Below are 27,767 nucleotides of genomic sequence, written 5' to 3' on the forward strand. Positions count from 1 at the left end.
TTACATAATCCGAGTGTTTCCATAGTCACACCGGAAGCGGCGATTTAAAAACCAGATCGCTTTATGTAACGCCGCGATGGATGCGCAGCCCCCGCGCGCTCCCCCCGCCGCCCCGCACGCTCGACAACGCCGAAAGCGCGGGGGTCCGCGCCCGAGGGGCAGCACCGAGCCCAATGCGGGGGGATGTAGGCCAGGCCCGGCCGAGGCCGGTGACGCTGCCCCGGGGAAGCTGCGGCGGGCGCGGAGACGGGGCTGGAGGCGGCGGGGACCGGCACAAGGTAGGTCCCCGGAGGAGCGGGGGGAGCCCGGTGCACCGGTTGCCGCCGGCGGCTCTGCCCCTCTCCCGGCAGCTCTCGCCCTGCGAACCCGCCCCGCAGCCCCGCGGACACGCGCGGTGGATCAGCGCAAACCCGCACGCACCGGAAAAAATAATGATCCATGATCGTCCCACCCTGCCCGTCCCTCGGTTCCATTCCGCCCCTTCCCCGCTGCCTCAGCCGCGCTCTTGCAAACTAAGTCGCTCCGCTGCCTACGTCCCACATGCATTTCTCCCTTTGCAAACAATTAAGCAAAATCAATTAAAAGGCACGAATAGGAAAGAGACCGAAGCCAGCTACACACCAATCTTCTTCCAGAGTCTTTCTTTGCCTCCATTTTTTTTGAGAGTTTCATCACTTATTTGTCAACAGTTCCTGTCCTGCATATTTGGCCCAAATGGGGAGGAGGCAAAACAAAAGCCATCCAGGGCTCGCTAAAGTTTTGCAATTTTGCACCAGGACTTTTTTTTTTTTTTGGGGGGGGGGGGGGGAGAAAGGGGGAGGGAAGGGGAGGGGGGCGGCGGCGATGCCTTTTGCAAAGTCCTAAGGAACCATGTTCAGGCGCTGCGTGCGGAGCGGGGCGCAGGCGTCGCAGTGCCCGGAACGTAAACAGCGGCGGGGCCGGGGGGATGGCGGGGGGGCGGACCGGGGACACGGCGCGGTACCGGCTGGGCTGGCCGGGGCGGGCGGGGTTGATGTCCGGGGGCACGGCACAGGACCGGGGCTGGGCTGGCCAGGACGGGGGGAACGCCCGGGGTACCGAGGCGGTACCGGCCTGGGCTGGCCGGGATGGGGGCTGGGTCGGATACCGGGGCGGTACCGGCGCTGTGCTGGTCGGGATGGGGGGCTCGCCGGGGTACCGGGGCAGCACCGGCGCTGTGCTGGCCGGGATGGGAGGCTGGGTGGGATACCGGAGCGGTACCGGCGCTCTGCTGGCCGGGTACCGGGGCGGTACCGGCGCTGTGCTGGCCGCCGGCCCCGCCGTGCGGTGTTCGGTCACGAGTGCGCGGCACGCAGGCGCTGAGCGGCGGCGGGGGGACGGGGACGGGGCCCCACAAAGGCGCGGACGGTCCCTGGGTTGGTACCGGAGCCCCGAGATGTGCCGGAAGAGTTGAGTGGTTCTGCTTAACCGGGGGTAATTTGAGCTCCGCGAGTATGCCCGACCCCAGCGGCGTAAAGCCGGGGTGAGGAGTGGCGAATTAATGCAGCAAACACTTGAAAATAATCTTATAATACACGGACTTGGGGTTAATTGTAGCGGTGGCTTCGCTCCGTGCCTGTGGCACACGTGCGGTGCAGCTCGGCGCGGAACGCGCACCCCGGCTGGTGCCGGCACCGCTCCCGGCACTGCACCCACGTGCCCTGTGAAAACCGGCCATAAAATCCAGAATGTGTTGTAAATAGTGCTGAACTGGTGTTAAATAAACCGAAATTGCTTTTGCGATATGCATGTACAACAGGTAGTTAGAAATCGCATGAAAAAGAAGAAAAAAATGCTACAAAGCAGCTGCTGATACAAAAAATCTGCAGGATGGAGATCCTGCAGTTCCTAAAACTATCGGCGGGTCTCATTTCCACAACACCCCCTAACATCTACTCTAAATTGATGCTGAGCAAGTATTGGGACCATCTGATTGCAATAGCAGGGTCAGAGTGCAGGTTTTGAACAGCCCCCAGGTTCCACAGCGTGGCTCCTCTCTGTAGTGACATCCTTTACTTCCCCTCCACATCCCCCAAGAAAGGGAACATCAAAGGATACCCAAAGCAGGGTCGGGGCTGATGGCTTTGGCAGTGCTCCTCTGGTTTGCTTTTTGCAATCAGTTAAGCATCCTAGGTATTATATGAAATATATTAAGTGTTAATGCAAAATTTAAAACACATTAAAATTCAACTTTGCAGGCCTTGCCGTTGATCTCTTTGGAACAATCCCTATTTTAATGATCCATGGATAAAGGCAGGAGAGGATGGAGTTCTAACAGGATTTAAGGCAGCGAGCTTCTCCTTCTGATTCTGCCAAGAATTGTTTGCAGAATCTTGAAAAATCATGTAATCTTTCTCTAACATCTCCCTGTTTGCAGATGATTGAACTTTATTATGGTATGGAAGTGTTTTATAGGCTATATATTGAAGTGTGGATTCCAGATGTCTGTTGGAGCAAGTGCATTATTAATCCATAATCCTGAGGAGATATATACATATCTCGACCTTTCAGCCAAGATTACTCGATCTTAAAATTAAATACATGTGTACATCTGTAGGATTGAGGTCAGAATACAAGATAAATGGATGTTACTAGAGAATCATCAGACAAAAAACACATCATCCATCCATGCTGCAAAAGTCTACCAAAAGAGACAGAACAGAGACATAAAAGAAAATCAACTCATTTTTCTAAATTATTTTTTTTTGGACATGGACAATCTGAGACTCTTGGTGTATCAAGCAAACCCACCAAGACTGTATCCATCACATACACCTGGAAACATCAGAGAACATTATGGAAGTGTGGAAGTAAATGTTTCAGAAACAACACAGTTTCTATCTATAGATCTCCAAAAATAGAAGACACTTTTTAAAGCTTGTTTTAAGACAGAAATTGTACCTATTCAACTACAGCTCATTATACCATGGAAATAATCTGTGTGTCAATAAAAAAAAAACCTATCCCAAACTTAAAAGAACTGGAGAAAAAAAAGGGGAGGGGAAATGTGTAGGTTGTGGGTGATGAGAATATCCATATCCACAGCTGCATTAGACAGGATAAAAACATTTAGAAGCAATATTAAATTCCCATGCTTAGTGCTGGCTGATGAGGGTTGTGGCTGGTTTTCCCTCTGAGCAGATCATGGCACTGTTTTCCAACAGTGCCCAGAGCTGGGCCCCATCAGGCAGTGCCTGGATGGGACACCCCAGGGCTGACCCAGGACTGGCCTTCTTCACAGTCAAAAATATGGGGAAAACACATCAAAATGCTCTGCTTTTTTGACACTGTGATATAGTGTCAAAACCACAGCATCAGCTGTGGAAAGGGAGTGGTGGTCATTGGGAAAGTGGCTGGGCTGAACTCTGAAAAAAAACACTAAAACTTTTTTTGCTGGATGTTAATGTAGCTTAAATTATTTAAGATCTAATCATGCCAAGGCTCTGGATCCTGACCTCGTTAGCTCAGAACTGGGAGCTGTCATTTAATTAATGTTGTACTGCAGGGCTCATGCTGAAACCAGAGCTGAAGTTCTCTGCTGGGGAAGGCTCTATGAAGACATGGGATCATTTCACCCCACTGAGCTTTAAAACAGTTAGTTCCCATTGCACAGAATGGACTGGACTAATCTTAAAGCATTTTTTTCAAATACTGTTTATCCTGTAAGATCTACCATTCTATACTTTCTTCACCTTGGGTTAGGATGGAAGATGAGATATTGAAGTATTTCTCTGTTTTATGAAGGAAGCTGAAATACAATTTTTCTAGACATGGTAGATCAAAATCTTTACCCTGCAAAATTCCATCAACTAAATGTAAAGCTCTGCTGTAGATGAGATTTGCAAAGATGTTTCCCTTAACCTCTTTGGGACTGCTGGCAAACTTGTATTTGCCTTTGCAAGTTGAAATGTGTTGTTTTTAATGCAGATCTACCATGACTTCCACTTTGTGGTGGCTCGATTGGGTTGGTGCAGTAACAGGAACAAATGGAAGTGCTGATTTGCATGAGGAGCTGGAGCTCCGTTCTAGCAAAGCTGCTCTGCCGAGGGCAGCACCTCGGTGTGCTCAGCACCGGATCACATTAATCACAGGGTGCTCAGCCAACCTATTCAGCCTCCTACAGAAATACAGAAGTACATTTTTAGCAGAAAAAAAAAGAACTGTGAGTATCCTTGTGACAGTGTACAGATTTCTCAGGGCTTTCTGGAAAGAAACTTGGACTTCTGCCACCTGCTCCGATTGTGTTCATGCATAAATGATCCAGAGAACGGGTTGACATTACCTCTAATTAGGGGTAATAACAGCCTGCTGCTGAAAGGGCCCGTTCCCTTTCTCTTGCATGTACATCCCTGACTTTTCCTGCTTTAGGTCTGGTGGTGCTGCAGCCACAGGGACAGTCAGTTCAGTGACCCGATCCGGCAGAAAACTCAGCCATTAAGAAAAAAAAAAAAAATTATTTCATGAGGTCAATCCAGTGAAGCTCTGCAGCCATTTGATCGGTGCGATGCACAGGCTGGAGAGGGCTGAGATGAAGGGAGAGGGCAGGCTACACCCTTTTGGTGGCCTTCTGCAATTGCACGGGTCACAGGTGACAGCAAACCCCGGCCCTGAGCCCCAGCGTGACTTCAGAAGAACTCCCTGAAGCATTTCTAAGAGTTAATTAAGCATGGCTGACTCTTTTAGTTTCAGCTCACTCCAGAGTGGCAGTGTAGAGGTTTGTCATAATGAGTGATAGAGTTGGAAATAATTTATCCTGTTTAGTTTGTACCTCAGATGGAGCTGTAAAATGGACAGAAAGGGGAAAGGGTGCACTGCTGTGGTCCTCATGTTGATCCTTGATGTATTTTTTCTGTTTAACAAACTGATTTTTCTTTTCTTTCTTACAGGAACAGAATGTTTATTTCAAAGCTACAACACTGAGGCTTGAAATCTCAAAATGACACATGGGTCTGGTTTGGAAAAGGGCATGAGATGAAATGCCTTTGCTGATTCTCCAGGTCCTTTTTCATACTGTTTCTCTGAATGAAATACAAACTCAGCAGAACCTCAGTGTTTAATGTTGTTGTATCTTTCAAAGCCCTTTCCAATAAACAGGAATAAGAGTGATGGACAGGAAAATAGAGGAACAGTGAGCTCAAAGAGTTGAATACAATTATTGAATACAATTATTTAGAAATTGAATACAATTATTTAGAAAGACACTTGAAGTCCTTGTCAGATGTATGTCTCTTGCAGGTGGTTCTTGTTTTTAGAGAAATCTGATTTTAGGGAACAGGTCAAGACCTAGTGCAGTAGTGCTCCCTCATGATGTGACAGTTCAACCATAATTTTGCACAGAAACAAGAAGAAATAGTGAACAATCCACGTTGGTGATGTACATGTACATAAACATTGGTCGTAGCTTATGAGCAGCAATGCAAAATATTTTTAAGTGTATAATTCCACAGGATAGAGACTTAAATGTTTTTCTGAGACGTGGAGAAAGTCTAGTTACTGTTTTTGAGGGTTATCATATCTCCCAAGAAAAAAGTGACAAAAAAGTGAGAAATCACAATTGGTTTGCTCTTAGCCTCAGGCACCAGTGGGAGGCATATTGATTGTGGGTCTTCTGTTCTGTTTTTTTTTTTTTTTTTTTTTGGGGGGGGGGGGATTAATAATTAAAGCACACCAAAGAAAGAGTAGTGTTTAATAATCACAGACTCATTTAAGTTGGAAAAAAACTTTAGGATCATCAAGTCTAACCACTAACCTAACACTGCCAAATTTTAGCTTATGCTTGACTTCCACTCAAATGGATCCTGCACATCAGTACTGTCACCCAAAAAAGAGAAAGATTGTGGCCAAAATTCTGTGGGGTCTGTGATAGAACAGCAGAGGCTTTTATGGAAAGACTAAGTCAAACTCATTCTTCTACCGAGGTGTTTTAATGCCCCTGCAGATAAAAATCTCACCCGAAGTTGTTTATAACAAGAGGACTGTGTTTATTTCCTGAGAAAGGAACAAGATCAAATCTATGTGGTACAGGCAATGCCTCTGAAGACTTCAAATCCTTACGATTATTTTTCTTGCATGTTTTCACTACATCTTTTTTAAAAGAATGCCTTGTACATGAAAAGCATCCAGTGACCTTGTTGGTATCAAACGTCGTTCCCTTTGTTGTGCTTAAGGAAGTGATGGATCTTGCAAATCAGAAAGGTGTGAAGAACAAAGCAAAAATGTTAAAGACAATCAGCCGTGATTTTCCTCCTTGTAAATAAGGTGGAAAATGTCAAAACAATACAAACTAACGATGCTTTTGATTGCTAATGGAACTAGCGTGGATTCATCTCCTAGGTGACCATCCATGTGCCTGTTAATAGTAAAAGTATCCTTGCCGGCTATTATTTATATTGCTAAAATCCTATTTTTCTTAACTACAAATTGATAGCAACAGGTTTGTTTCTTACACATCTCTTAAGTCTCCTGACGCACAAATTTGATGTGGCACATGCAGTGTATTACCTCACCTCTTCAGAAATCACCTCCAGAACTCTGCCAAGTACTCATGAGGGAGTTCTGCTCTACGCCTCAATTCTCCCTCTGTAAAACACAGAAAAAATGAATTATGGTTTACAGGGTGTATGTGAACCTGGTAATAAAAAAATCTTTCAACACTGGCATGTGTAGATATTGAAATATTCTGCTTAATCAACCTTATCAAGTGCTTGCTGATAAAGGTGGGTTTATCAGGGGCTCTGGGCCTACGAAAACCAGAACTACGTGACAAAGGGTGAGCTGAGTCAGTTTTAATTAGAAGAGAGGGTGGATGTTCTAACCGGTCTGGATCCACATGTTCTGTCCGGTCTGAACAGGTGTAGGTTGGATGTTTAAGCATTTTAGGACGGGCGACTATAGAAGGAAGAGGCTGAGGCATAGCTTTGTGTTTTGTTCTGAGGGACGTTCTGAGGGATCCTGCCCGCCCTGGGGAGCGCAGGGCTCGTGCACTGGGCTGAGGGGCACAAACCCACCGGAAAGTGCAGATGCCCGTCAGCGGCACTCGGGCTGAGCGCTCACCCGGGGACCGCGGCGGGGGCTCGGGGAGGGGCTCGGGGAGGGGCTCGGGGAGGGGCTCGGCCCCACAGCCCCCCCGGCCCTCAGCGCCCTCAGGGCCCGCGGCTCTCCCGGCGTGGCGCCTCCTGGCGGCGGGCGGCGCACGGGGGCACAGCGCCCGCCCGGCCTCAGGCTCGGGGCTGCCGGGAAGCGGCGGCGCGCGGCGGGGCGGGGCCGGGCAGCGCTGACCAATGGGAGGCGGCGGGGCGGGGCCGGGGCGGGGCGCGCAGGCTCGCGGGGCGCGCGGCGGGCGCGGCCCCGGGGCGGCAGAGCCGCGCTGCCGCCATGGGGTGTTAGCGCGGCCGGGCCCGCTCCGCCGGAAAGAGCCGCCACCGCCCGCCGGCCCCGCTCCGCCTCGCCTCGCCTCGCTCCTCCGCCCCGAGCCCATGAGCCTGAACGAGCACTCGATGCAGGCGCTGTCCTGGCGGAAGCTCTACCTGAGCCGAGCCAAGCTGAAAGCCTCCAGCCGCACCTCCGCGCTGCTCTCCGGCTTCGCCATGGTGAGCGCCCGGCCTGGCGCGGCGGGCGGGGGGTGGCACGGGCCGGGAGCGCTGCCGCCGCTTCAGCTTCTCCCGCCGGCGCCTGCTGTGGTGAGCACGGGGGGCCCGGGCCCGGCGTGCGGCACCTGGGGCGGCGGGGAGCGGGGCGGGCGCTGCTGCCGCCGCCCCGGAGCGCCCGGCCCGCCCCGGGCAGCGCTCCCGGCAGCTCGCTTCGGTAGCTCGTTTGTTTTGGAGCGCGTCCTGGCACGAGCTCAGAGCCGCCTCTCGGCTTTTATCTCCGCCAGATAATGCAAGATCTGTTTGATTGTCACGTATTTTGCCCGTGGAGGATGCTCGGGAGCGCAGAAGCCGCGGTGCGTGCCGCGTGTGCCGTGGGCAGCCCCGCTGGTTGCGCGGTCACCGCGCCGTGCTCCGGTGCCGGGGCCGAGGGCCGCGCACGGAGCTCCGCACGCTGCCCGGGTCGCGGGGTTTCCATCCCGCTCCTCTCTCAGCCCGCACGCCTGGCAGCGAGGGCAGGGGCAGCTGTTGCGCTGCAGCTGCTTTTAAATAAACCAAGAAACAGCAGCCGATTAAAGTTTGTGGTGCCGCTCAGGCCCATCCATCATCAGTCCTTTGCAGTTGCGAGGTTTCTAGTTTTTATTTTAGGAAAACTTGAACGGTACTTGGTTTGGAATTTTGTGCGTGGTTTAGAAACGCTTTTTTATTCGTATGTGTTTTCTTTCGAGTTTGATGTGAAGCGCAGTCTAGTTACCCGAATTATGTCATCTGCGAAAGTTCCGAATAATTTGAAATACAGTAACTCACAAGACTTCCTCATCTGCCCAGACATCTGACATGCAGAACTGCAAACTCCCCTCAGCCCCTTTATGCAGCTGTTAAAAATGCTTCACGGTTTATAAATTCGCAATTTCACTCCTCTGACTTGCTGTATTTTGATTTTTTTTGCCCCACTTTTAACAAACTGAGTATTTTCAGCGGTTAAATCTGCTCCTTTCCAGAGCCATTGTTCCAATGATGCTGTTGGAAAACACAGCAGCCTCCTGACGGTCAAATAAATGTCACTGTCCTCCTTCAATGGCTAAAAACAGCCCAGAGCTCTCGGCGAGGTGGCGGAGCGCTGACTGACAGGCGGCTCTGGTCGTGCGTTTGAGCCGCTTCTCCTTGGGTAACGCATCCGGCTGGAGCTCACACGCCGCTTCTGATCATGGGTTTTCCTTGTTGAACTCCCGTTCTGCCTCTCAGAGCAGTTTGTGGCTGCTTGAGTCAGCCCTTTACATTGAGAGAGAACGTGGGGAGAAATTTGTTTGTTGGGATTTGTAAATTTTCTTTCTAAGGGAGGTCGCATCTCAATGTAAATGCTGTTGTTTTAAGGTCATACTTAACGTCTTGAATTCCTTGGTTTTTCTCTAAATATATGGCATGTGGACTCAAAATCCGTGGATGTATGAGGTGAGGCTTCTACTTGTTTCTTAATTCAGTTCTCTAGAATTCTAGGGGTTCAGTCTCCTGCTGTTGAAAACTGCTGCTTTTGAATTTGTTGCTTAGGGTATTTCTGGAAATTCATTCCAAGTAAGAAAATCTCTAATTGCCAGGAATGTTACATGTGAACGTTCATATTTAAGTTTTTCCAAAGAGAAAAATCCACTTATTTTTCTTCCTTTAACAAGTTCAGCATGGAAATCCACCCATTGTGTCTTTGCACTGACAGGCCTAGTCCCAGTCCTCTAGCTAAGACTTCCTAATCTTGGTTCAGAAGAGCTGAGTTAACTTTCAAGTATTTTTAGATGTCTTTTAAAAACTTTGCTGATCTTTTAGAGTTGTTCCTCTGCCTTGAAAAGCTGAGCTGTTCTGTCACGCCTGTGCATTGTTTACTGACTGCAGTTCTTTGGCACCTGATACTCGACCAAAATGCTGCTGAAATACACTCTAGGCTTGGATCAAAGCTGGCAACAGCAATGCAGGGTCATTGCTCCTCTCCTTTCCTTATCAGGCAAGGAAGAAAGAGCTTAAGTGCCACGTCCAGGACCACCCAGTGAATTGATGGGAATTGTCAGGAGAGGAACGTGCTGGTTTCCATGCCAGCCCCATTGATCCTTGCTCTTTGATTAAAGAGTGCTTGCATCCTCTAGTAGAAGCTAAGTTTATCCCCGTTGAACTGCTCCCTTTTCATGGACTATTTTTATGTCTAGCTGCAGCCATTTTGCAGGACTGTGATGTACCCTGGTGGAATGAAGCATGCCAAAGGCATTCCTGGGGTCAGTGAGGTGGAGTATGAAGCGCTCAGCAGGTTTCAAACCCTGAAGTGTTACATTTCCTCAGAGAAGATTAAAAACCTGTTTTACAATAAGTTTTGCTTCAGAGCCTCACATCAGGATTTGCTACCGTGTGTGAGCTTCAGAAACAGTTGCAGGGGCTGGTGATGGCAACTGTGAGAGCTGAGCTCGCCCCAGTAAACCTGAGCATTCCCTTCACTCAGGTTTCCATGGATGCTATCATCCAGTGCCATATGTCTGAGGGAAAATCCACGAAGTTTATAACCTCATTTAGTACACTTTTCCAGTTTATGGAGCCAGCTAGTAGTATCAATCCCCCAAATTGTTAGAGGTAGAGAAAGAAATTGTAGATTGTAGGGGATGTGTAGTGCATTAAAGAATGGAGTTGGAATTCCATACACTGGTAGGGGCATCAGATATTTCTCACTTCTGTATTATAGCCCAGATATTGTTGCATGATCTTCCCTCTCATGCTTGGCTTTATCTGTTTTTATTTTTTACAGTGAATAGGCTACAGGCAGGTTATTTTTGTCTGAACAATTATTCTGAACTGTTGGCATCGTTTTGTCACCAAGGATGCATAACACAGTAGCATGACAATTGTACAATATGGGAGTCAGAAACCATAGGAAAGTTGTTAAATGCCACTAGTTATAAAACCAGAGAACTCAACATCTCCTCCTGCCACCAATTAACAGCTTTGTGGAAATAACTGAGTCAGAACTATGGATCTGAATTATACACTGTGGCTGGCTTCCTTATATGTAGGATTCAGAGGTTGATATTTACCAGCCAGCTGTTTTCTTTTAAATACCTCTAGTGGTCCAAGCTGGCTGGGCTTTGTCTAGATGGGATATATATGCTTCAGATATTGAATATCATCAAAGAACTGTCAGCTCTTGCCTTTGAAATATTGCCAGACGGGTCTCCTGAAGACAGCTTCAGTCATGTTCTGCAGAAGACTGACTGCAGGGATAAATATTTATGAGATTGATTTCCATAAGAACAGTTGGTGCTGAGGTAAGGATAGGTGTGACCTGGGGCCACTGGTGTCAGCTGTACAGGTGTCTTTGTCTAGTAAAGGTCACTTGGCTGTTCTAAATACTAAAACAGTCTCTATAGAAGTTAATAAGTGGTATTTAGCTGGTTGCTGGTAGAATAGCATGAAACAGTGGCATTTTGTAACCTGCAGGGAAGAGTTACAGGCCCAGTTTTGTGGCTTCTGCTTCCACTTAGCCTTCTGTACCACTCCTGCACTTACAGGTTACAGCTGTGCTGGAGAATCTTCCCCAGGCAAAAAGTTTCTTCTGTTCCAGTCACAAAAGGAAAGTTTTGTGCCTCCTTTAACATCCCTGTCTCGGTTATAGATGAGCAAGACAGGCAGTGTGGAGTGTTTGGGCTCCTGCTGCTCTGCCTTGGAGCAGCTGTGGGTGGCTGCTGTAGCTTGGAGGATGTAAAGAGGATACTGAGCCTCTGGATAATCTGAACTTGTATTTACTGAATGGATTTGCTGTAAGTTACACTGTGTAGAAGAATTACCTCCTCAAGATGCATCTGCTCCAATCACACAGGTATTGCCTTTTCATGTTTGCTAACAAAATAACATGAGATCCTGTATTTGTATTCCAGTGTCAGCAGCAGCAAATATTAATGTGTTTTGCCATTCTGCAGCAAGCAATCTGCAGAGTCAAAATCCTGGACTAATGGATGAATGATGCTTAGTTTCCCTTCTGTATAAAACCAGTAAATAAGATCATTATTTTGACTTATCTGCTTTTAATTTCCGGTGAGTTCTTCTGGCTCATACAGAGCCTCTGTATGAGTTGTTTATAACTCTTTATGAATGGTGCAGACAGTCTGTGAGAGCCTGGCTCTGTGCCTCTGTCTCTGGAGTGAATTGTACTGTCAGGAAAGCAGGGAGCCAGCCAGAGGAGCTGATTCCCAGTGATGCTCTGACACTCAGCTCATTATTGAGTTTCCTCCGGGGTCCCACCCATAGACAAGCAATGATGGATGGGCCCTCAAAAATGCAGTTGTGATGTTTGATCAACACAGCTTTCTTTTTAGCCATTCCTGACATGCTAAACTGTACAAGATGCAGTAGTCCCAGTTCAGGGTTATATTCCCACCAACCCGAGCTCAGAGGCCTCTTTGTGGGGAAGGGGAGGAGAGGAAGTAAATAATAATAATAGCTCATAGATAATACAGATTCACTTGAGATAAGGCATTTTGCTTCCTTTTCTCTACAGCACTGTCTACTGATCTGAAAAAGATGTAAGCCTGTGATTTTCATTTAAGAGCAGGGGCTTTAAGCCCCTCTGGTCTAATAAGATATGGGAGCCTTATGAATAAGTAAGTGAAATGAATTTGGTCAGTATACTGAACTTAAAAACAAGTGAAGTGCAGATTTTTCTAGAGGGCAAGTTGTTAAATTTCCTGCAATATGGCTGTAATCAGGCTGCTGTGACTCTGAAATCCAGGACTGTTAAAGGCTTAACACAGTTATGTGTCAAAATTCAATTATCTTCTAAAAACATCTGAATGCCCACCATTTTTAGCCTTATGAGAGCTTCAGTCTTGTCATGAGTCGTTTAGTTTTGTCAAGAAGCTGTACTTCAGATGTACAGCTTTGTCAAGAGCCGTAGTAAATCTGTCAGTCATATCTGTAGGATGATCTGAAGTTAAAGTTAGCTCTTCTTTGAACCAGGGATTAGCCCAGATGACCTCTTGAGGTGTCTTCCAGCCCACGTTACACTGGGATCACGCAGCAAGGCAGGGCACTTGCAGCACAGCAGCTGCACGGTCAAATCCTGCAGCAAGTGTTCAGAGGAGCTTTGAAAGTGGTGAAGGATCAGGTGCTAAAAGTGTTGTATTGGAAAGTCTGCAGCCACTGACGACAGCTCCTGCCCTGAGCAGCTCTTCTGAACAAGCAGAGCAGGAACATATCCTGCCTGCAACGTTGGCATGTACCTGTGAGTTCAGGCTTTGTATGAACTTGGATCATATCAGGTGACCTCATCAGGGCCCTGTTCCTGCAGGTATTACTTTACAAGAGCAGTTGTGATCTGTTTATTTTGAAATTGCAGCATGAGCAAAGGAGGGAAGAACTTCTGATACTTTGTGTCTCTGTTAGAAAACAGGCACAGCCCCTCATGGTGAAAAATGAAACTTTGTGTTTTAGGTGCCTGGCTCAAGCTTGGCTCAGGAAGGAAACTCAGAGTTGAAAAGAGTTGGCAGTTTTTCCTGCTAGTTTACATTGAAAGAGTTCCCAAATTAGCTTTGCTGAGAGTTTGAGGAGACAGAAAACATGAACTGATTTTTCACTTATGGGTCAGGCTGGGGTTACTCTACCAGACATGAACACAAGGAGCTCAAAATCAGATGCTTGATATCATTAGTATGGAGGCGTTGATAAATGGAAATATAAAATGTCTTCAATGTTTGGCAAACTAAATACAATCAGTTCTTAAAATAAAACAAAGTCTTCATCTAGTGAAGCTCTTTAGTGCCATGTTTATGTTACCATACTAAGAACTAGGATAAAGGACTAAAGTGTCTTGTCATGCTGGATGGCTTTGAGTCTAGGCACAGCAGAAGACTTACAAGAAAAATCTTTAAGTATGAAAATGAATCCTCAGTGGTGAAGGATTGCAATTGTTCTGTGAAAAACGAAGGAAGCCCAGCATCCCACGAGTACAGTGTGACTTAACGAGCAATCCTGCAGAACAGAGACCTGACAAGCAAATGTTTATCCTCTCAATCATGAAGTTTTCCACAGCTGAAAAATGGTATTTTTAAATCCTCGAGCAAGGACTGTATATGCATTAATATAATTTCAGAACACTTGGAAACTGCTTGCTAGTTGGCTGGGTTGTTAGGCTTATGGCAATAAAAGCTTTCAATAAAGGAATTAAACAATTGGCAAATGGCCTTGAATGCCTGTTGGAACATGTCTGAGCAGAACCCTGGGTGCCTTAATGTATTGGGAGCATTAGTGAGTCAGAGTTCTGATGTCCTGGAACATGGGTAAGATGGGATCCAGGACTAGGTTAGCTTGGCTCAGCTCTTGCAAAATAGTGAGGGTTGAATGTTCCTGCTGCTTTTGCAGCTGTCTTTGAGCCCTGGTTTCCATGCCTCCCTGCACCTCTATTACCCATGGATCTTTCTTCCTATCAGCTTGATGTGCTTATATTTCAGATTACTGTCAGGTTTTTTTCTCTGCATTTTACCTGTATTTTGTCTGTTTAATGAGTTTTTTTGAGAAAGAGCACTGAACGTAGAGACCTTTGTGCATTATTCCCTCTTCGGAACTATCCTTTGTCTGAAAGGCAAATTTATCAGGAAAGATCATTTCAGGAGAGCTGTTGGGATTAATGTCACTCATCAATTGCACATATGCACAAAACCACCTGGCAGTTTTAAAACCAGCTAAAAGGCATTCTAATTAATTTTATTTGTCAGAATTATTCCAGCTGGTTTTATGAGCTTCCTAGGCAAGTTATTTAATCTGATTTTTTTATTCCTTAGGCACAGGCATGCTTGGAGATCTAAGGTTACAAGAAGGTCATGGCTGCATGTGGTAGTGGAGGGCTGGAACATCTTCATGAGTAGCCTCATCTCTGGGGGAGCAGTGATGCCTGGGAGCACTGTATTATCTTTTCTGGAGACGTCTTTCCTCCAGCCTCCAACAGGCTTGCCTGGCTGCCATGGGAGACTCACATTTTGAATCTGTTCCAGAGTCCATTTAAATACTTGAGTGAAAGAATATAGCTGAGAGCCCCATGGAAAGGTGATCTTTCTCATGAAAGGTTTCTGCACTTTAGAACTTAAATGCAAATAGCCAAGGAGAAAGGACCACCAAGGTTGTTTCAGGCAGTCCCCTGCCTTCGCAGCCTTTCACAGATACTTCAAAAGACTTCATAAGTAAAGATCAAAAGCTGTGTCTTCAATATAACACAAAAGAAGAAATATTTCACTTAAGGAGTCCAAGGATGCTGTTCATAAGGGTCAGCTGTTCTGCTGGCATGAGCTGGAGGTGGCAAGGTGGTTGTGGGTTTGCTCTCCAACAGAACAGTAAGTATGAAAACAGTGGTCTTTGTTTGATAGCTCAAACCTAAATTTGGACCTAATGAAGAGGGTGCAGATTGACATGAAGGGAATGTAAATACAGACTTACTTTGTTTTTATCAGATGATCTCCCAGAAACATGGTGTAAACTTTGAATAACCTATAGTCAAATAATGTAAGATGTAGGTAACTGCATCTCTTTCCCCCTTCCTTTTCAGGTGGCTATGGTGGAAGTTCAGCTTGACCCAGACCACGACTATCCTCAGGGGCTCTTGATAGCCTTCAGTGCCTGCACTACTGTGCTTGTTGCAGTTCACCTTTTTGCACTCATGATAAGTACCTGCATCCTTCCAAACATAGAGGCTGTTAGCAATGTGCATAACCTCAACTCGGTCAAGGAATCTCCTCACGAGCGCATGCACCGGCACATTGAGCTCGCCTGGGCGTTCTCCACTGTCATTGGCACTTTGCTCTTTCTTGCAGAGGTGGTGTTACTATGCTGGGTCAAGTTTCTTCCTTTAAAGAAGAAAACTGACAACACCCCACAGAGCAACAGTTCTACCATCACATCAGGACAGGCAGCAGCCATTGCATCCACGTCCATCATGGTGCCCTTTGGATTGATTTTCATTGTGTTTGCAGTTCACTTCTACCGGTCACTGGTGAGCCACAAAACAGACAGGCAATTTCAGGAACTCAATGAACTTGCTGAATTTGCACGGCTACAGGATCAGCTGGATCACAGAGGTGATGCTGTCACCTCAGCTGTCACCAATTTTGTGTAAACCTGTGCTTAAGAAAATAAACCCACTCTTCTGCTTCTGCCTTATGGTGACTCCCTGTGGATGAACTGGTTGAACTGCTGATTACTGTTTAAAGAATAATTATAAATATTGTTCTAACCCTTTAGAGAGGGAAAAAATGTTCCTTTCATACAATTTTTGCTATCTGAAGGAATGGATGGTGGGGTGTGATTGCACTGCATGTGCAGCCCTCCTCCTGTGAACACTGTCTCGCATCTTTCTCGTTAATGCTGAATGGTGGCTGTATAAATACATGGAAAATAACATTGTACATTTGGGTATTTGTTAGGAATGGATAGAGAAGTTGTGGATTTTTTTTCTCTGTTTATCTGATGTTGGCATTTACTAGAAGATACTGCTTGTCCTATCCATATTGCATGGCATGATACAAATTACTTGGGACATGCAGCAATTAGCGCTCGGTTTCGGTGCTAGCGCTGCTCTCCCTGGAAAGCCTGACAGATGGTAGGAGTGAGAGCTTCCCCAGCACTTTCCCCAGTATGTTTTGCTGCCAAGTAATTATTACTTTGCTGATTTCTCCAGTGCCTTTTTCCCGTGGCACTTACACATTTTGTAACTTGCTAAACACCCAGGACTAGACTTACTGCGATGTGGTGTGGCCACATGAGTAGGAATGAGACTCAACTCTTCTCTTCCATGGAAGAAAATAAAAGCAATAACTGTTTTTTAAAGTTCTCATGAGCTGGCACATGTTATCTGGAGAGATAGATTTGCCTGTTTCTCTTTTAAGAATCCTTTTTTAAAAAGAAGGAACTAGATGGAAATTATCACTGGATAATTTTTTTGCTTGAAAATCAGAACCACTGCTGTTTCTTTTCCAAGCCAAAGTAGTAATTATTTTATACTTTTATATTGAAAATATATTTTTAATAAATCCTCCGAAGCAAGCAGCAAAAGGTGCTTTCTCTGTGTTGGATTCCCAAGTAATTAGCTATGCCTTGGTCTTCCTTGTTTAGAAAAGTGTTCTCCTTGCTGAAGTGTTGTATTTAATAACTCATTTTACATTTTTGCTTCCAAAGGATCTGGAAGACAACTTGATGTATATTTATTTATGAAAGTAGGTTATTTGTAATTAATACTGCTGCTTTCTTTCAGACACCTCTGTGACAGCAAGGCTACTGTGTTCATTTCCTCTAAGCAAAAACCTCCATTTGATAAAAGGTTTGCCCAGGAAAGATTCCAGCAGTTGTCCTGGGCTGCTTCAGTAATTCTGGCTATGTCTAGGAGTTGAATTTTTTGGAGCACAGCTCTTCTGTAGAGTAGCTTTGGGCTTTCATGGGTAAAAGCTGTTTTTTGAACACAAACTGAGACAAGTTTCAAGCCAAAGGGGAAAAAAACCCCAAACCTAGCTATCACTAGTCATAGCTGTCCCTGTGGAATAGAAACCTGGGATTTTGCCATGAGACAGGAGGGACTGTGACAGCCCAGTGAGCTGTGCCTGACAGCCTGGGCTGAACGTGGTCACCCACACCAACCTCCAGCTCAGGTTATTCCAACGTATTTGCAATCTGCACCAAGTGTCTGTGGAGTTCAAGTGCAGAGTGTGGTTACTACTGAAGCAGATGGGAGCTGATCTCTCCTGTCAGCAGCACTGCAGTGCAAAGTGTTGACAAGGTCACCTGTGGTGCCTTTGTATTCTGAAAACATAACTATGGATAAAAAAAAGCAAAACAACCTGCTGGGCTCTTTGTTTTTTTCAGCAGCAGTTGTGGTTCACAAGCAGCAAACAGCTTTCCACGTGGTGTTTTCACCTGTGAAGTGAAAGTCCTGGCATACAGAGGCCAAACTGGATTTTCTCAGCTCTGCCATTACATGCTTCAAATATATTCTATTCCTGATGTAAATCTGATGGTGAGGATTGTAACTACAGACTCACAGGTGTTTGTTCATGGAGCACTGGAAGCATTGCTTTAGTAAAGGCAATAAGGAAGCAGCATTCCAAACCACAAAATGTTGGTAGTAGGCACAAAATGTATTTTCCCATTCAAGACAGAACTTTACCAGTTCTGTCTTGGGGAAGCAGGCCCCTAAAATTCCCCACTAAAGGAAGAAAACCTGACCTGGTATTCACACCAGAGCAACTGATTGGAAGGGTGTGGTCAGGTGTAAAAATTGTACTTCTTTCTGTAAATTTTATATTTAGAAGTTATGTGGTTCTAAATGGAAGTCCAAAAAATCAGTTTTCTGAATTTATTTTGCAAAATTCCTTGCTGTTCTGGACAAGTAGCTGAATTTTTCTTTGATTTGTGGATCTTTTACAAAGTGACTAAGAAGTGTGGGATTTTCTTGTTGTTTAAGACATACACAATTAGAAGCTAGTGGGACATGGTTATTTTTAATTTTCTCAAGCTGGTAGGCTCTGAGCTAATGGCACTGTTATTACAGCTAATTTTCTGACTATTTTCTGCACTTTAAGCCATGATATCAAGTATGTTTTTGTCATTTTCCACCTGTGGAAATGGTCATGAAAGTTACACCTTGGGTACCTTCGTCCCTGTGTACCCAGGCAGTAACCAGACACAAACACATGGATCTAAACATTGAGTGCACTTAAAATTTTTATCCCTTATTTATACTAACTATGGTGTTAGGCATTTACCTCAATCATTTTAAACATTGGTTATTGTGTATCACTTATTTGGGTATAAAATACTTTCATGAAATAAAATATACTCAATTGTTGTGGATTATTTTTTATCTAGAGGCCTTAAATAGACTTATTAACTGAAACATGATCTGTTGTAACTGCAAAAGGCATTTGGGGTCACAGGTGTGTATTGGGCTATGTTTGGGTGGAGTGGAGAACACAATTACTTGATTGTACTTTTCTATATGCTTTTAAAACACATACTAGAAACCCTCCTTCTCTAAAGCAAAGGCCTTGAAACCACCAGGAGTGTGATTTCTTAGCAGGAGGAATAAGAGGAGCTGAGCAAAGAGTCACTCTGCCTCTCTTCCATCCTTTTGGTGCTTGTCTTTTGGGTTTTCCCCATTAATTTTTTTCCTTTCATTTCCAAAATAATGGGGGTGGGAGGACACTGCTGAGCAAAGGCACCTGCAGAGGGAAGTATACCTGAACAGCCTTGAGGGAAGGGTGAGGCAGCCTGCAACACCAAAACCACGGGGAGGGTTTGACACTCGAAGGAATAAATAACCCAGGATCGTGTTCTTGAACTTTTTTTTTTCTTCAGCATCTGGTTATTCATTATGGCTGTCATCAAACATTGCCTGGGCCTCTGCTAAAACACCAGCTGGATCTTGTAGTTTAATCTAAATAAAAAGAATACAAATCAGTTATGCAGTGTAATTGAAGAAGCTTAAGGTTTTATAGATCTTAATTTCTTGAGCCTTATTGGAGAGTCTCCCACGTGTCAGGACTTCAGCTCATATTGCAGCCTTTCAATTATTTAGAAACAACTACACTCCCTAATTTTATTAGTGTGCTGAACATCACTTTATCTCCTTGAAATAGCTCTGTGTGAGTGACTTTAACAAAACACACTCTTGGGCAAAAGTGGCTTTGATTTGCAGCCTGTTAGGCCTCACCTATAATTTTAATAAAGGGGGTGGTGGTGACAAAAGTTTATGAAAACCTGAATTCAGTTTTTCTCCTTTTATCAATTACTTCATATTCTAAGATCAACAGATCTCTACCCATTGAAAGCACAATAACAGCAGTGAAAGTTGATACTTTGTTTTTGCTTATAGAGCAGAAGAGATTTGGATCAGCACTTGGTCTTCAGGGAGTTAAATAAACAGCCAGACTTGCACATCCTGCCTTAGTGTACCAATAGTTCATCCCAGGCTATTGGATTGTTGAGGCTCTTCTCAGTGACCTTTGACAAACCACATATAGTAAATATTTTTAGCCACAGAAGTGCTGCTCCTTTCACTCTTTTTGCAAAATAGAGATTGTTTTTCTCTGGTGGGTGTTTGGGCTTTTTTATTCTGCACTGCTGTGGGTGTGCCTGGTACTTACAGGATTAACTGGTTCATCAAAACTGTGCTCAAAGGGCCTTTGGCTATAGAAAGCAGATTTGAAAAGATAGAGGCAATGAAGATGTAACAGCTGTGAGCTTTGGAAGGCTGCATGTGCCTGGTGTCACTTTGTCCCAGAGGAAGGTGAGTGGCTTTACCTGTCATGGGGCTGTGCTGTTCCTGAGTTACTGGAGCAGTGCTGAGCTGTGATTATCCAGGGTGGTTCTGCTTGGCTCTGACTGAAGGGGAGCTGCCCCAGCCCATCCTGCACTGACCATTTTGTTTCACATCTGTGGTTTGCAGACCATGAGGTTCAAGCTGAGACTCTTAGGGCCAGCTCTCACTTGGACTCACATCTGTTCACTGCTGATTCCCATTTCCTGTTCCTCCAAGGGCTCAGAGCTGGGGACAGGCTCTCCTGTCCACCAAAGTGTTGTACAAGGACCCAGTGGCTGCCAGGCTGGTGGCCCAGTGTGTCTTTGTGTCTCACCAAATCTTTGGGATGGGGACAGGGCCTGGCTCTTCCTCTGCAGTGTGTGCCAGTCGAGGGAAAAGAGGAGCAGAGGGTGTGGGCTCTAGGACACCTTCTGCCCCCCTTGGGCCCAGCTGGGAAGCTGCACACACCCCTCTGCCCCCAGGGCTGCTGGGCACAGTGGTGAGCCCCTGACCTGGGGAAAGAGCTGCTCTTGGCCCTGCAGGGTCTGCTCAGCCTCAGCAGCTGGGCTTGGTGAAATCATTTGTCTTGACACAAATCCCACTATTGTCTGTGCCTCTATTGTCCCCATTTCCTTTGTGCTGCATCAGGTCTCTGAGCAGTTCTGGTGCATGAGAACTGTGTTTTTTCAGATGTAGGCAGGTGGGAGGCTCCAGCAGAGGCTGCATGAGCTGTTAGTCCCTATGGGGCCATTTAGGATGCTGCTGGCCAAAAGACTCTGAGCACACACCCCATGGGGGAAATCTCTTGAGAAGTGAAATGCTACCTGGAGAGCTGACCCGAGCACTGATGAACACAAACACGAACATTTCCAAGCAATTACCTCTGGGAGTGGAAGCTCAGGAGGGGCTGGAGCGTTTTCTCTGCCAAATTCAACCAGAACTGCACACTTTGGTATATCTGCTACCCAGATGCCTTCTAACAGCTGTCCCTTATCTGGGTAGAAGTATTTCCCTGGGCCATGCTTCTTGCCATCTTTCCAACCTCCATTGTACCGATTTCCATTTGCTGCAATTAAATACATGAACAGATCTTGAAATTTGCACCATTGTGTTAAGGGGTTACAAATTAAACCAATCAACAGAGCAAACCAGCAGAGGAGAAGATCATGTGTTTGGCTCCTCTTAGTAATTTCAAGGTGGCTGTGGTGCTGTGTGTCATTTTGATTTTGCAGTGCTCCATTGGCTGTGCCACAGAGGGAGAAAATGCTGCAGAAGGAGCCCACCCTTGCTCACTTGGAACCAGGTTTCTGCTCACCTGCTTTGTTCTCACAGTGATACTCATTTTCTGCTGACACAGGGAGCCAGTATGCTCAAGGTAAGGGACTGGTCCCTGAGTCACTCTGCACAACGTGAAAAATTACAGGACACAAGTTTCAGATTTGTCACTGCAACACAGGATCTCTGGCTTGAAGAGGTTTGCTTGTCTGGGCAAGGAACAGAGCACTGATTGCTGTCCAGTCAAAATAATCTTGATTTCAAAGAATACTTCTAGTTAAGTTTTTCCTCAATGAATTACGGGGTGAGAATTGCTGCAAGAGTCTGAACGGTTCTGGCAGTCAGTTACAGGCTGTTTTTCCAGCTGTACTGCTTCTCTTGGCATTTTTCTGCAAGTTGAGAGAGGCTTTTTTTGGGCTCTCTGCTGCTCTCCAGGAATCCACCCATCCATCACTACCAGGGAAAGCAGAGCTGCAAGGGGAAGAGAGCAGCCTCATCTATGGATGCTGGTTGAGAAAGGGCACCATACCCATGGTGATGCTGGGGGCTGGGACAGGTCCAGACCACCCTGCTGTCACTAGGAGAGTCCTCTGCTCACCCCTTTTCCTACCTACAGTGTTTCTAAGCCCAAACCCATGGATATTTCAAACCATGTTAGTGGAAATACCTTTGAGTCTCAGCTGAACTCTGCCATTCTTCACCATAAGAAGTGGCTGAAATACCACACACAGTGCTGCAGAGATAACTGGGGCCTGCCAGGATGGTGTAAGGGAAGAGGGGAAAACCCAAAAGGCTTCTGGAGAATGTGGCTGCTGGGCTGCTCAGGCACAGTCTGGTTTACAGGCTGGAGCCGTGGTGGTGATGGTTATCTGCAACTTTGATCTGCTTTTGTGCTTATCTGCAACACCAAGCTGCCTTGTCCAGGCTGGGAGCAGCTCAGCTTCTGCACTCCAGCCACCAAGTGAGAAACCACCAAAACCACAGTCCTGGCTGCAAGGAGGGGGCAATGAGTGCACTGTGGTGCCTGGCTGCTCCCATCTGCTCTCCTCCCAGAGCTGTGTTGCTCAGAACCACGATCCCTGTGGATGTGAAGTGCTCTGGTACCAAGCTGTTGGGGAATGGATGTAGCAGAGGCAGCAGATCAGTGCAGTGCTCCCAGCCAAGCTCACCCTCACTGGGCATGCTGCCACTACAAGCAATTTAATCTTGAGCTGCAGCTCATCGTGACCTCCACTGAAGAACTCCTTTTCTTTCACATGGCAAAGCTGCCGGCACGTGGGCGCACTTCCAGCAGCTGAGCTGAATGCATTAAGCTTGTGGGTATGAAATAATTGCTCTGGCTAATTTTAACCAAAAGGAATCCAGCTAACAATCAGTTGCAGGCTAGGCTGGAGGCAACTGAGCTCTGAAATGGTGTATCAGCCACAGCTCAGCCTGCAGGGGCTGTTAGTTTAGAACTAAGAGGGCCTTTGACAGGAGCACAGCAGATCAGTGCAAGATTCCCCCTGGAAGCAGGTGCTGATTTCATCCAGATGAGCCATCGGTCCAAAGCGACTTTACAGGCAGAGCAGGGAGCACAGTCATGCATGTGGTGTGCAGAGGAGGTCAGGCTCATTCCTCCCAGCTGCTTTGCTTAGCTAATTACTAGCCTTGAGATCACTTTCAAGCAAAAAAAAAAAGATAGAATAGATGAATAATAATATGGAGATAATATTTATTCAGATGTTCTTGGAATGCCATGCCTGGTATTGTAGAGATTGTTGGGATTGTTTGCTTTGGGGGAAATAGTATTAAACTCCAAGGAAAATAAGGAAAAAAAAAAATTTCTGTATTTATGCTGAGATTGGCCCTAACATTCCCAATCCATGATGTACTTGGGGTTATTTATAGAAAAGGATTGTGTACTAATGAAACCCCTGTGTTCACTCAACACAAGCCACTGTCAGAAGTAGACAGAGGGGATGGAGTGAGCTCAAAAACAAAACTATGTTGTTGTGGGTTTTTTTCCTATGCTGGAAACTGAACTCTTCTTTGGTATTCAGAGCTAGAAAGCCTGTCTGGCAAAGTGCCTGCCTTGAAAAGAGAGATTTGCTCTTCTCTGACCCAACAGTATATTATCTCTAACCCGAACCATCCCAGTCATTTAAATGTAAATCACAGCAAAAGTAAGCTTTCATGCGTGTGGGCTTATGGGCTTGAGCAGAGCAGTCCGGCCCTTGCTCAGCCCGTGCTGCCTCCTGCTCCAGCCCAGGAGGGGAGGGATGACACGGGGCAGTGTCAGTCCTGCTGCAGGCTGCAGTGGAGCAGGGGAACCTGGCTGGCAGAGACACCCGGAGAGCCGCACGACAGCAAAGAGCTCGGAGGGGGCAGGGTGAGTGAGGGTGGTCGGTACTCACGGAGCTGCAGCAGGCCCTGCCCGTTGGGCTGATCCATCAGCCACTGCCCCTCGTAGGTGGAGCCATCCTTGTAGTGCATCTTTCCCCAGCCGCTCCGCAAGCCATTGCTCCACTCGCCCTCGTAGAGCTCCCCGTTGGGGTAAAAGAACGTCCCCCGGCCCTGGAAGCAGCACAGACATGGCTGGTTAGGAGCTGCTCTATTGAAAGGGGTCAGTGCTCAGTTTTGGGACATCACTTTGATAGAATATTCCTTTGTTTATTATTCTTACACATGGCTGCTGCCAGCCCAGCTCCGGGGCTGTCCTCATGTTGAAGGAAATGAGATGTGGTAGTACGGGATTTTTTTTTTTTGGCAAACAGTTTTATTCCCTTGACAAAACCTTGGGTTTATATCTCAGTGTGTTATTATTGGCATGATTGCTGCTAATATTTAGCTAAAAGTGGACTTTACAAGTATATAAAGCTGCCTGGGGAAAGGCAGCATTAAAGGATGTGTCTCTCACCAGGGGATTTCATGTCTTTCAACCCTGATGATGTTTCCAGCTTAGTGTGTCCCAGGCTGGGCAGCTCCACCCCTTGTTGGTTTAACATGTATATTTGCCATTAAGAGAAGTCCAGAGGTACCCCCTATGCCAGGGAGTGATACCAATAAGAAATATTTCCATATCACTAACACATTTTCCATTGGAATAAAGTCTTCTTTTTTCTCTGAACAAATAATAAATCCAGTTCTGGAAACAACTGATTTTTCTGAGTATTAATTTTATTAAACTGTAAGGGAGAAACGTTTTAGAAGAAAACCCAGCCCTAGTGATATTTGGATGCCAATATAAATCTTTCACCAAAGCTCAATTATGGAAAATCTAACCTTAAAGGACAGGAAGGGAAGCTCCCTCCACGAGACAGGAGCCATGGAGCCACACGCCCATTAAAAGCGTTGGTGGAGATGAGTTTAATTTAAGAGCAGACACAAAGACAAACACAAGGTTTCCATTGGCAGATTCAAAAACAAGGATTTGAATCTGCCAAAAACCAATCCTACAAGGATTTTGCACATTACATTGCAGTCACTTCGACCAGATGACTTTCTCATTATGTCCCTGTTAGGAAAAACTGATTAATGGGACAGGCCTAATTTCCAAAAGAACTCAAGTTATTTGCCTATTATCTGTAAAACTCCCAGAAGAAGGTGCATTTTCTGGCAGTGCTTATGATACAGGTTCCTCTGACTTGTTCAAGGACAAGAGTAATGAAAGGGATGGATGGGGAGGATTAAGAGACCTCCCATCGTGCTTGGCCGAGCTGCATGTGAGTCTGAGCAGCAACCACTGCTCTGTGGCAGCTGGTGGGAGCTCAGGGCTGCAGCCTGGTAACCAGCAGATGGCTGGGGATGACTCCCTCTCCAGGAAGGAGATGGCATTCCCATACAAATCTCGGATTTTTAGTCTTGGCCATTCAATTCAGCCTCAGTATAGTGAAAGTTAGTATTTTAAGTAATCTTCTTGCACACATGCACCCAACTCTTCCCCGTGTTTTGGGTCCCACTGCCTCAGTGCTGGCAGAAAATCTCACTTACACTTCTTCTGTCATTTTGCCACCAGCCTGTGTAGACCCTCTTGTATTCCTTGGTTGCTGGGTCAAGAACGCTGTAAGAGCCATAACCGTCCCGCTTCCCAAACTTCCAGTCACCACTGTAAATAGCTCCTGAGCTTTTCCAAATCTGGGTGCCTTTGCCTGTTTAACAAACAACAGCAATGACAGGGAGACCATCATGGTTAGGAGAAGGGTGCACAGGGCTGCCCTTGCTGCTCCATCCCAGGCAGGGCAGCACTCCCTGCACAAAGTCAGGCTTATGTCTGGGATTCAGTTTAGCTCCCCAAGGTGGAACCAGCGTTAATCTTGATCAGGGCCTTCCTGTGTGGCCTCTGCTGAATGCACTGAAATCTTTCCAAACCTCAGTTTACTGCTTGTAAACAAGCCTGTCCTGCTCTGGCTGCTCCTGCCTTGGACAGGGTCTCCTCCTGCTCTGTCCCCTGCAGCCCCTGCCACATCTTGGGAATAAATTAAGATTCCTGGAACCAAGTCAGGAGCTAAGAGAGCTCCAAGGACTGTGCAGCCAGGGCACATCCCAGTGCATGGATCTCACTTCAGTTTGCTGTTATTTGGAAAGGATTTTTAAACATCTGTAATAGAGATATTTTGGGTAGTTGCCCCTGAGTGCGTGCAAAAGCTCTTCAAGTTACCTATTAGAAATGTTTCTACATTTTTGCATTACATATATCAAATATATATATATATATGTGTGTGTGTGTGTGTATGTGTTTGTACATATGGTCCTACATGAATGCTCTTCCAGGAGCATATAGAGCACACAGAACCACTGACCACTTCCTACCCCTAGGAACCTTTGTAAGAACATCTAAGTTGCTATTTTTTCTCAAAATTATCAATCTTACCATGTCTCAAGTTGTCCAGCCATTCTCCAGTATACTGATCCCCATTTACAGCATAAATGGTGTGTCTTAATCCACATTTCTGGGCTTTCCTGTCCCACTCATAAAAGAGAGGGTCTCTAAGCCTCGGGTACTTTACGACAGGCATATTGCTGGTATCTGGAGAAGAAAACAAATCATTATCAGCAATAAATTAGAAAGTACTAAGGCAGGTACAGGCAGAACAGTATTTGTGAGCCATGCACAGAGATACAACAAACAGGAGGCAACTAAAGATACTGATGTACAACCAGCACTTTGTGAAAATGGGCTCACAACATAGCCCAGCCTGTTAGGAAATGTTAAATAAATCCCAGCAGATCAGGTTTGTGGCAGGCATTGATCTCTGCATCTACCAGAGATCTTGGGGAGTGCAGGGAAAGGCATCTCCTCCATACAGCTGGTGGAATGGGTCAGGGAGATGTCCAGTGTCCCGAGGCCCACCTGGAGCTGGGACATTCATACCCCCAGCAGTAATGCAGCTCAGGCTCCTTTGCTGCTAAAAATATCACTCCTCTAGCTTCCTCATTAAAAAGGGTTGAATCCACAACATTTCCCTCTCCCAAGAGGCTGTGGGCTTGCCCAGGGCAGGCCAAGTGCTGGCCACCACACCAAGCTGCCAAGGAGGTGACTTCTGAGGTGACTTCACAGGTGAGGTGGGTTTAAAGCAGGAACAGCAGGCAGGGCATGGTGAGCACAGTGGGGCTGGTTCGGGCATTGGAGGCCTGCAGGGAAAGGGTCAGTGTGGGGGAAGAGAGGGAAAAGGAGATGTTTTGCCTCAAAAATACAGAGGACAATGGTGGAGTGCAGCATAGTGGTGATTTCTAAGCACTGCCAATGGAACTGCCGCTCAGCACAGTGAGAATTCGGCACAGATTCGGAGGTGAGAGTGGTCTCCTATAAACCAGAAACAAAAGCCAAAAGGTGGCTGTAGAAACAAAAGCAAGTTTCTGCGAATGCCGTTAACATCCAGAGCTCGGCGGGAGCCCGGCGGGAGGGATGCTCTCCGATTTTGTCTCCCGGGCTCCCCCTTCTGTCCTGATCCGCTGGACTGAGCCATTTCGAATGATTTTGCTGCGTCTGTGCTGCGGGTGCCAGGGAGCCCGGCAGGGGAAAAAACCTGGGCCTTGGGAGGAGAGGGAGAAAGAAAGATGCTTTGGGTCCTTGCTAGGAAATAAAAGCTAGAAATTCGAACTAAGAAAATACTGTTAGAGTTCAACCTCAGTTCTGCATTTTCCAGCTGTGGGAAATGGTCAACAACTATTTAGAAGGATAGCATTGCTGAACAAAAGTACTTCTGTGTCCAGAATGAGTCGTGGTAAGAGGACACTGAGGACAGGATCTGTCCCTCGGTATGATGGGGTCACAGCCCAGCACAGAGGATGTTTCTCCAGCAATGCAAACACAGGATACACTGGGAGAGAACTGTTGAGTTCTTCCCACACTTTTGAGTGCTGCAGATCCTGGAGAAGGGGGTCTTGCCAATATTTGCCAATGGCTGGGTTTTTTCATGACATTGTGCCACTCTTAGCTGGCTTCAGCCTGTCCCGCCCTCACTGGGGAAGCAGAAGAGCCGAGCTACAGCAATCTGCACCCACCCCGACACTGGCCATGACCTCTGAGCCGCTCATGCCTGTGACAAGAAGTCTCTTCCCTACCCCTGCCAGATGGGAGCATCGCTTTCCCACCAACACATCCC

The 27,767-nt window shown here is 46.4% G+C and overlaps 3 protein-coding genes across 6 annotated transcripts in view; 1 reads left to right on the top strand and 2 right to left on the bottom strand.

The window, feature by feature from the left end:
- Positions 1–792, bottom strand: part of KDM2B (lysine demethylase 2B) — a 104,056-nt gene extending 103,264 nt beyond the window's left edge. The window contains exon 1 of the mRNA XM_036392987.1: positions 622–792. Coding sequence (XP_036248880.1) covers positions 622–672 — 51 coding nt within the window. The 5' untranslated portion in view covers positions 673–792. The remainder of the gene's footprint in view (positions 1–621) is intronic.
- On the top strand, positions 1–18,461 carry ORAI1 (ORAI calcium release-activated calcium modulator 1). Of its 2 annotated transcripts, none has more exons than XM_036392997.2 (2): positions 1–278; positions 15,166–18,461. In XM_036392997.2, exons 1-2 carry the CDS (start codon positions 81–83, stop codon positions 15,730–15,732), a joined length of 765 nt encoding a protein of 254 aa, XP_036248890.1. In that variant the 5' UTR covers positions 1–80; the 3' UTR covers positions 15,733–18,461. The 2 variants fall into 2 exon arrangements, with proteins under 2 accessions (XP_036248890.1, XP_036248891.1); XM_036392998.2 differs by lacking the exon at positions 1–278 and adding an exon at positions 7,406–7,607.
- The window catches only part of MORN3 (MORN repeat containing 3), a 24,159-nt gene continuing 7,750 nt past the window's right edge, over positions 11,359–27,767 (bottom strand). For all 3 annotated transcript variants that reach the window (XM_036393002.2, XM_036393000.2, XM_036392999.2), the window contains 5 exons: positions 26,033–26,188; positions 25,153–25,310; positions 23,577–23,736; positions 20,787–20,971; positions 11,359–19,041 (listed from right to left, as the gene is read on the bottom strand). In XM_036393002.2, coding sequence (XP_036248895.1) covers positions 18,970–19,041; positions 20,787–20,971; positions 23,577–23,736; positions 25,153–25,310; positions 26,033–26,177 — 720 coding nt within the window. In that variant the 5' untranslated portion in view covers positions 26,178–26,188 and the 3' untranslated portion in view covers positions 11,359–18,969. The remainder of the gene's footprint in view (positions 19,042–20,786; positions 20,972–23,576; positions 23,737–25,152; positions 25,311–26,032; positions 26,189–27,767) is intronic.

This window comes from Molothrus ater, chromosome 18 (assembly GCF_012460135.2).
Source record: "Molothrus ater isolate BHLD 08-10-18 breed brown headed cowbird chromosome 18, BPBGC_Mater_1.1, whole genome shotgun sequence".
NCBI classification, from domain to species: domain Eukaryota; kingdom Metazoa; phylum Chordata; class Aves; order Passeriformes; family Icteridae; genus Molothrus; species Molothrus ater.

Excerpts from the sequence above, each read along its gene's own strand:
- ORAI1 (XM_036392997.2), top strand. The coding sequence starts at position 81 with ATGCGCAGCCCCCGCGCGCTCCCCCCGCCGCCCCGCACGCTCGACAAC. Across the intron at positions 279-15,165 it reads GCGGCGGGGACCGGCACAAG|GTGGCTATGGTGGAAGTTCA; the intron begins GTAGGTCCCCGG and ends CTTCCTTTTCAG.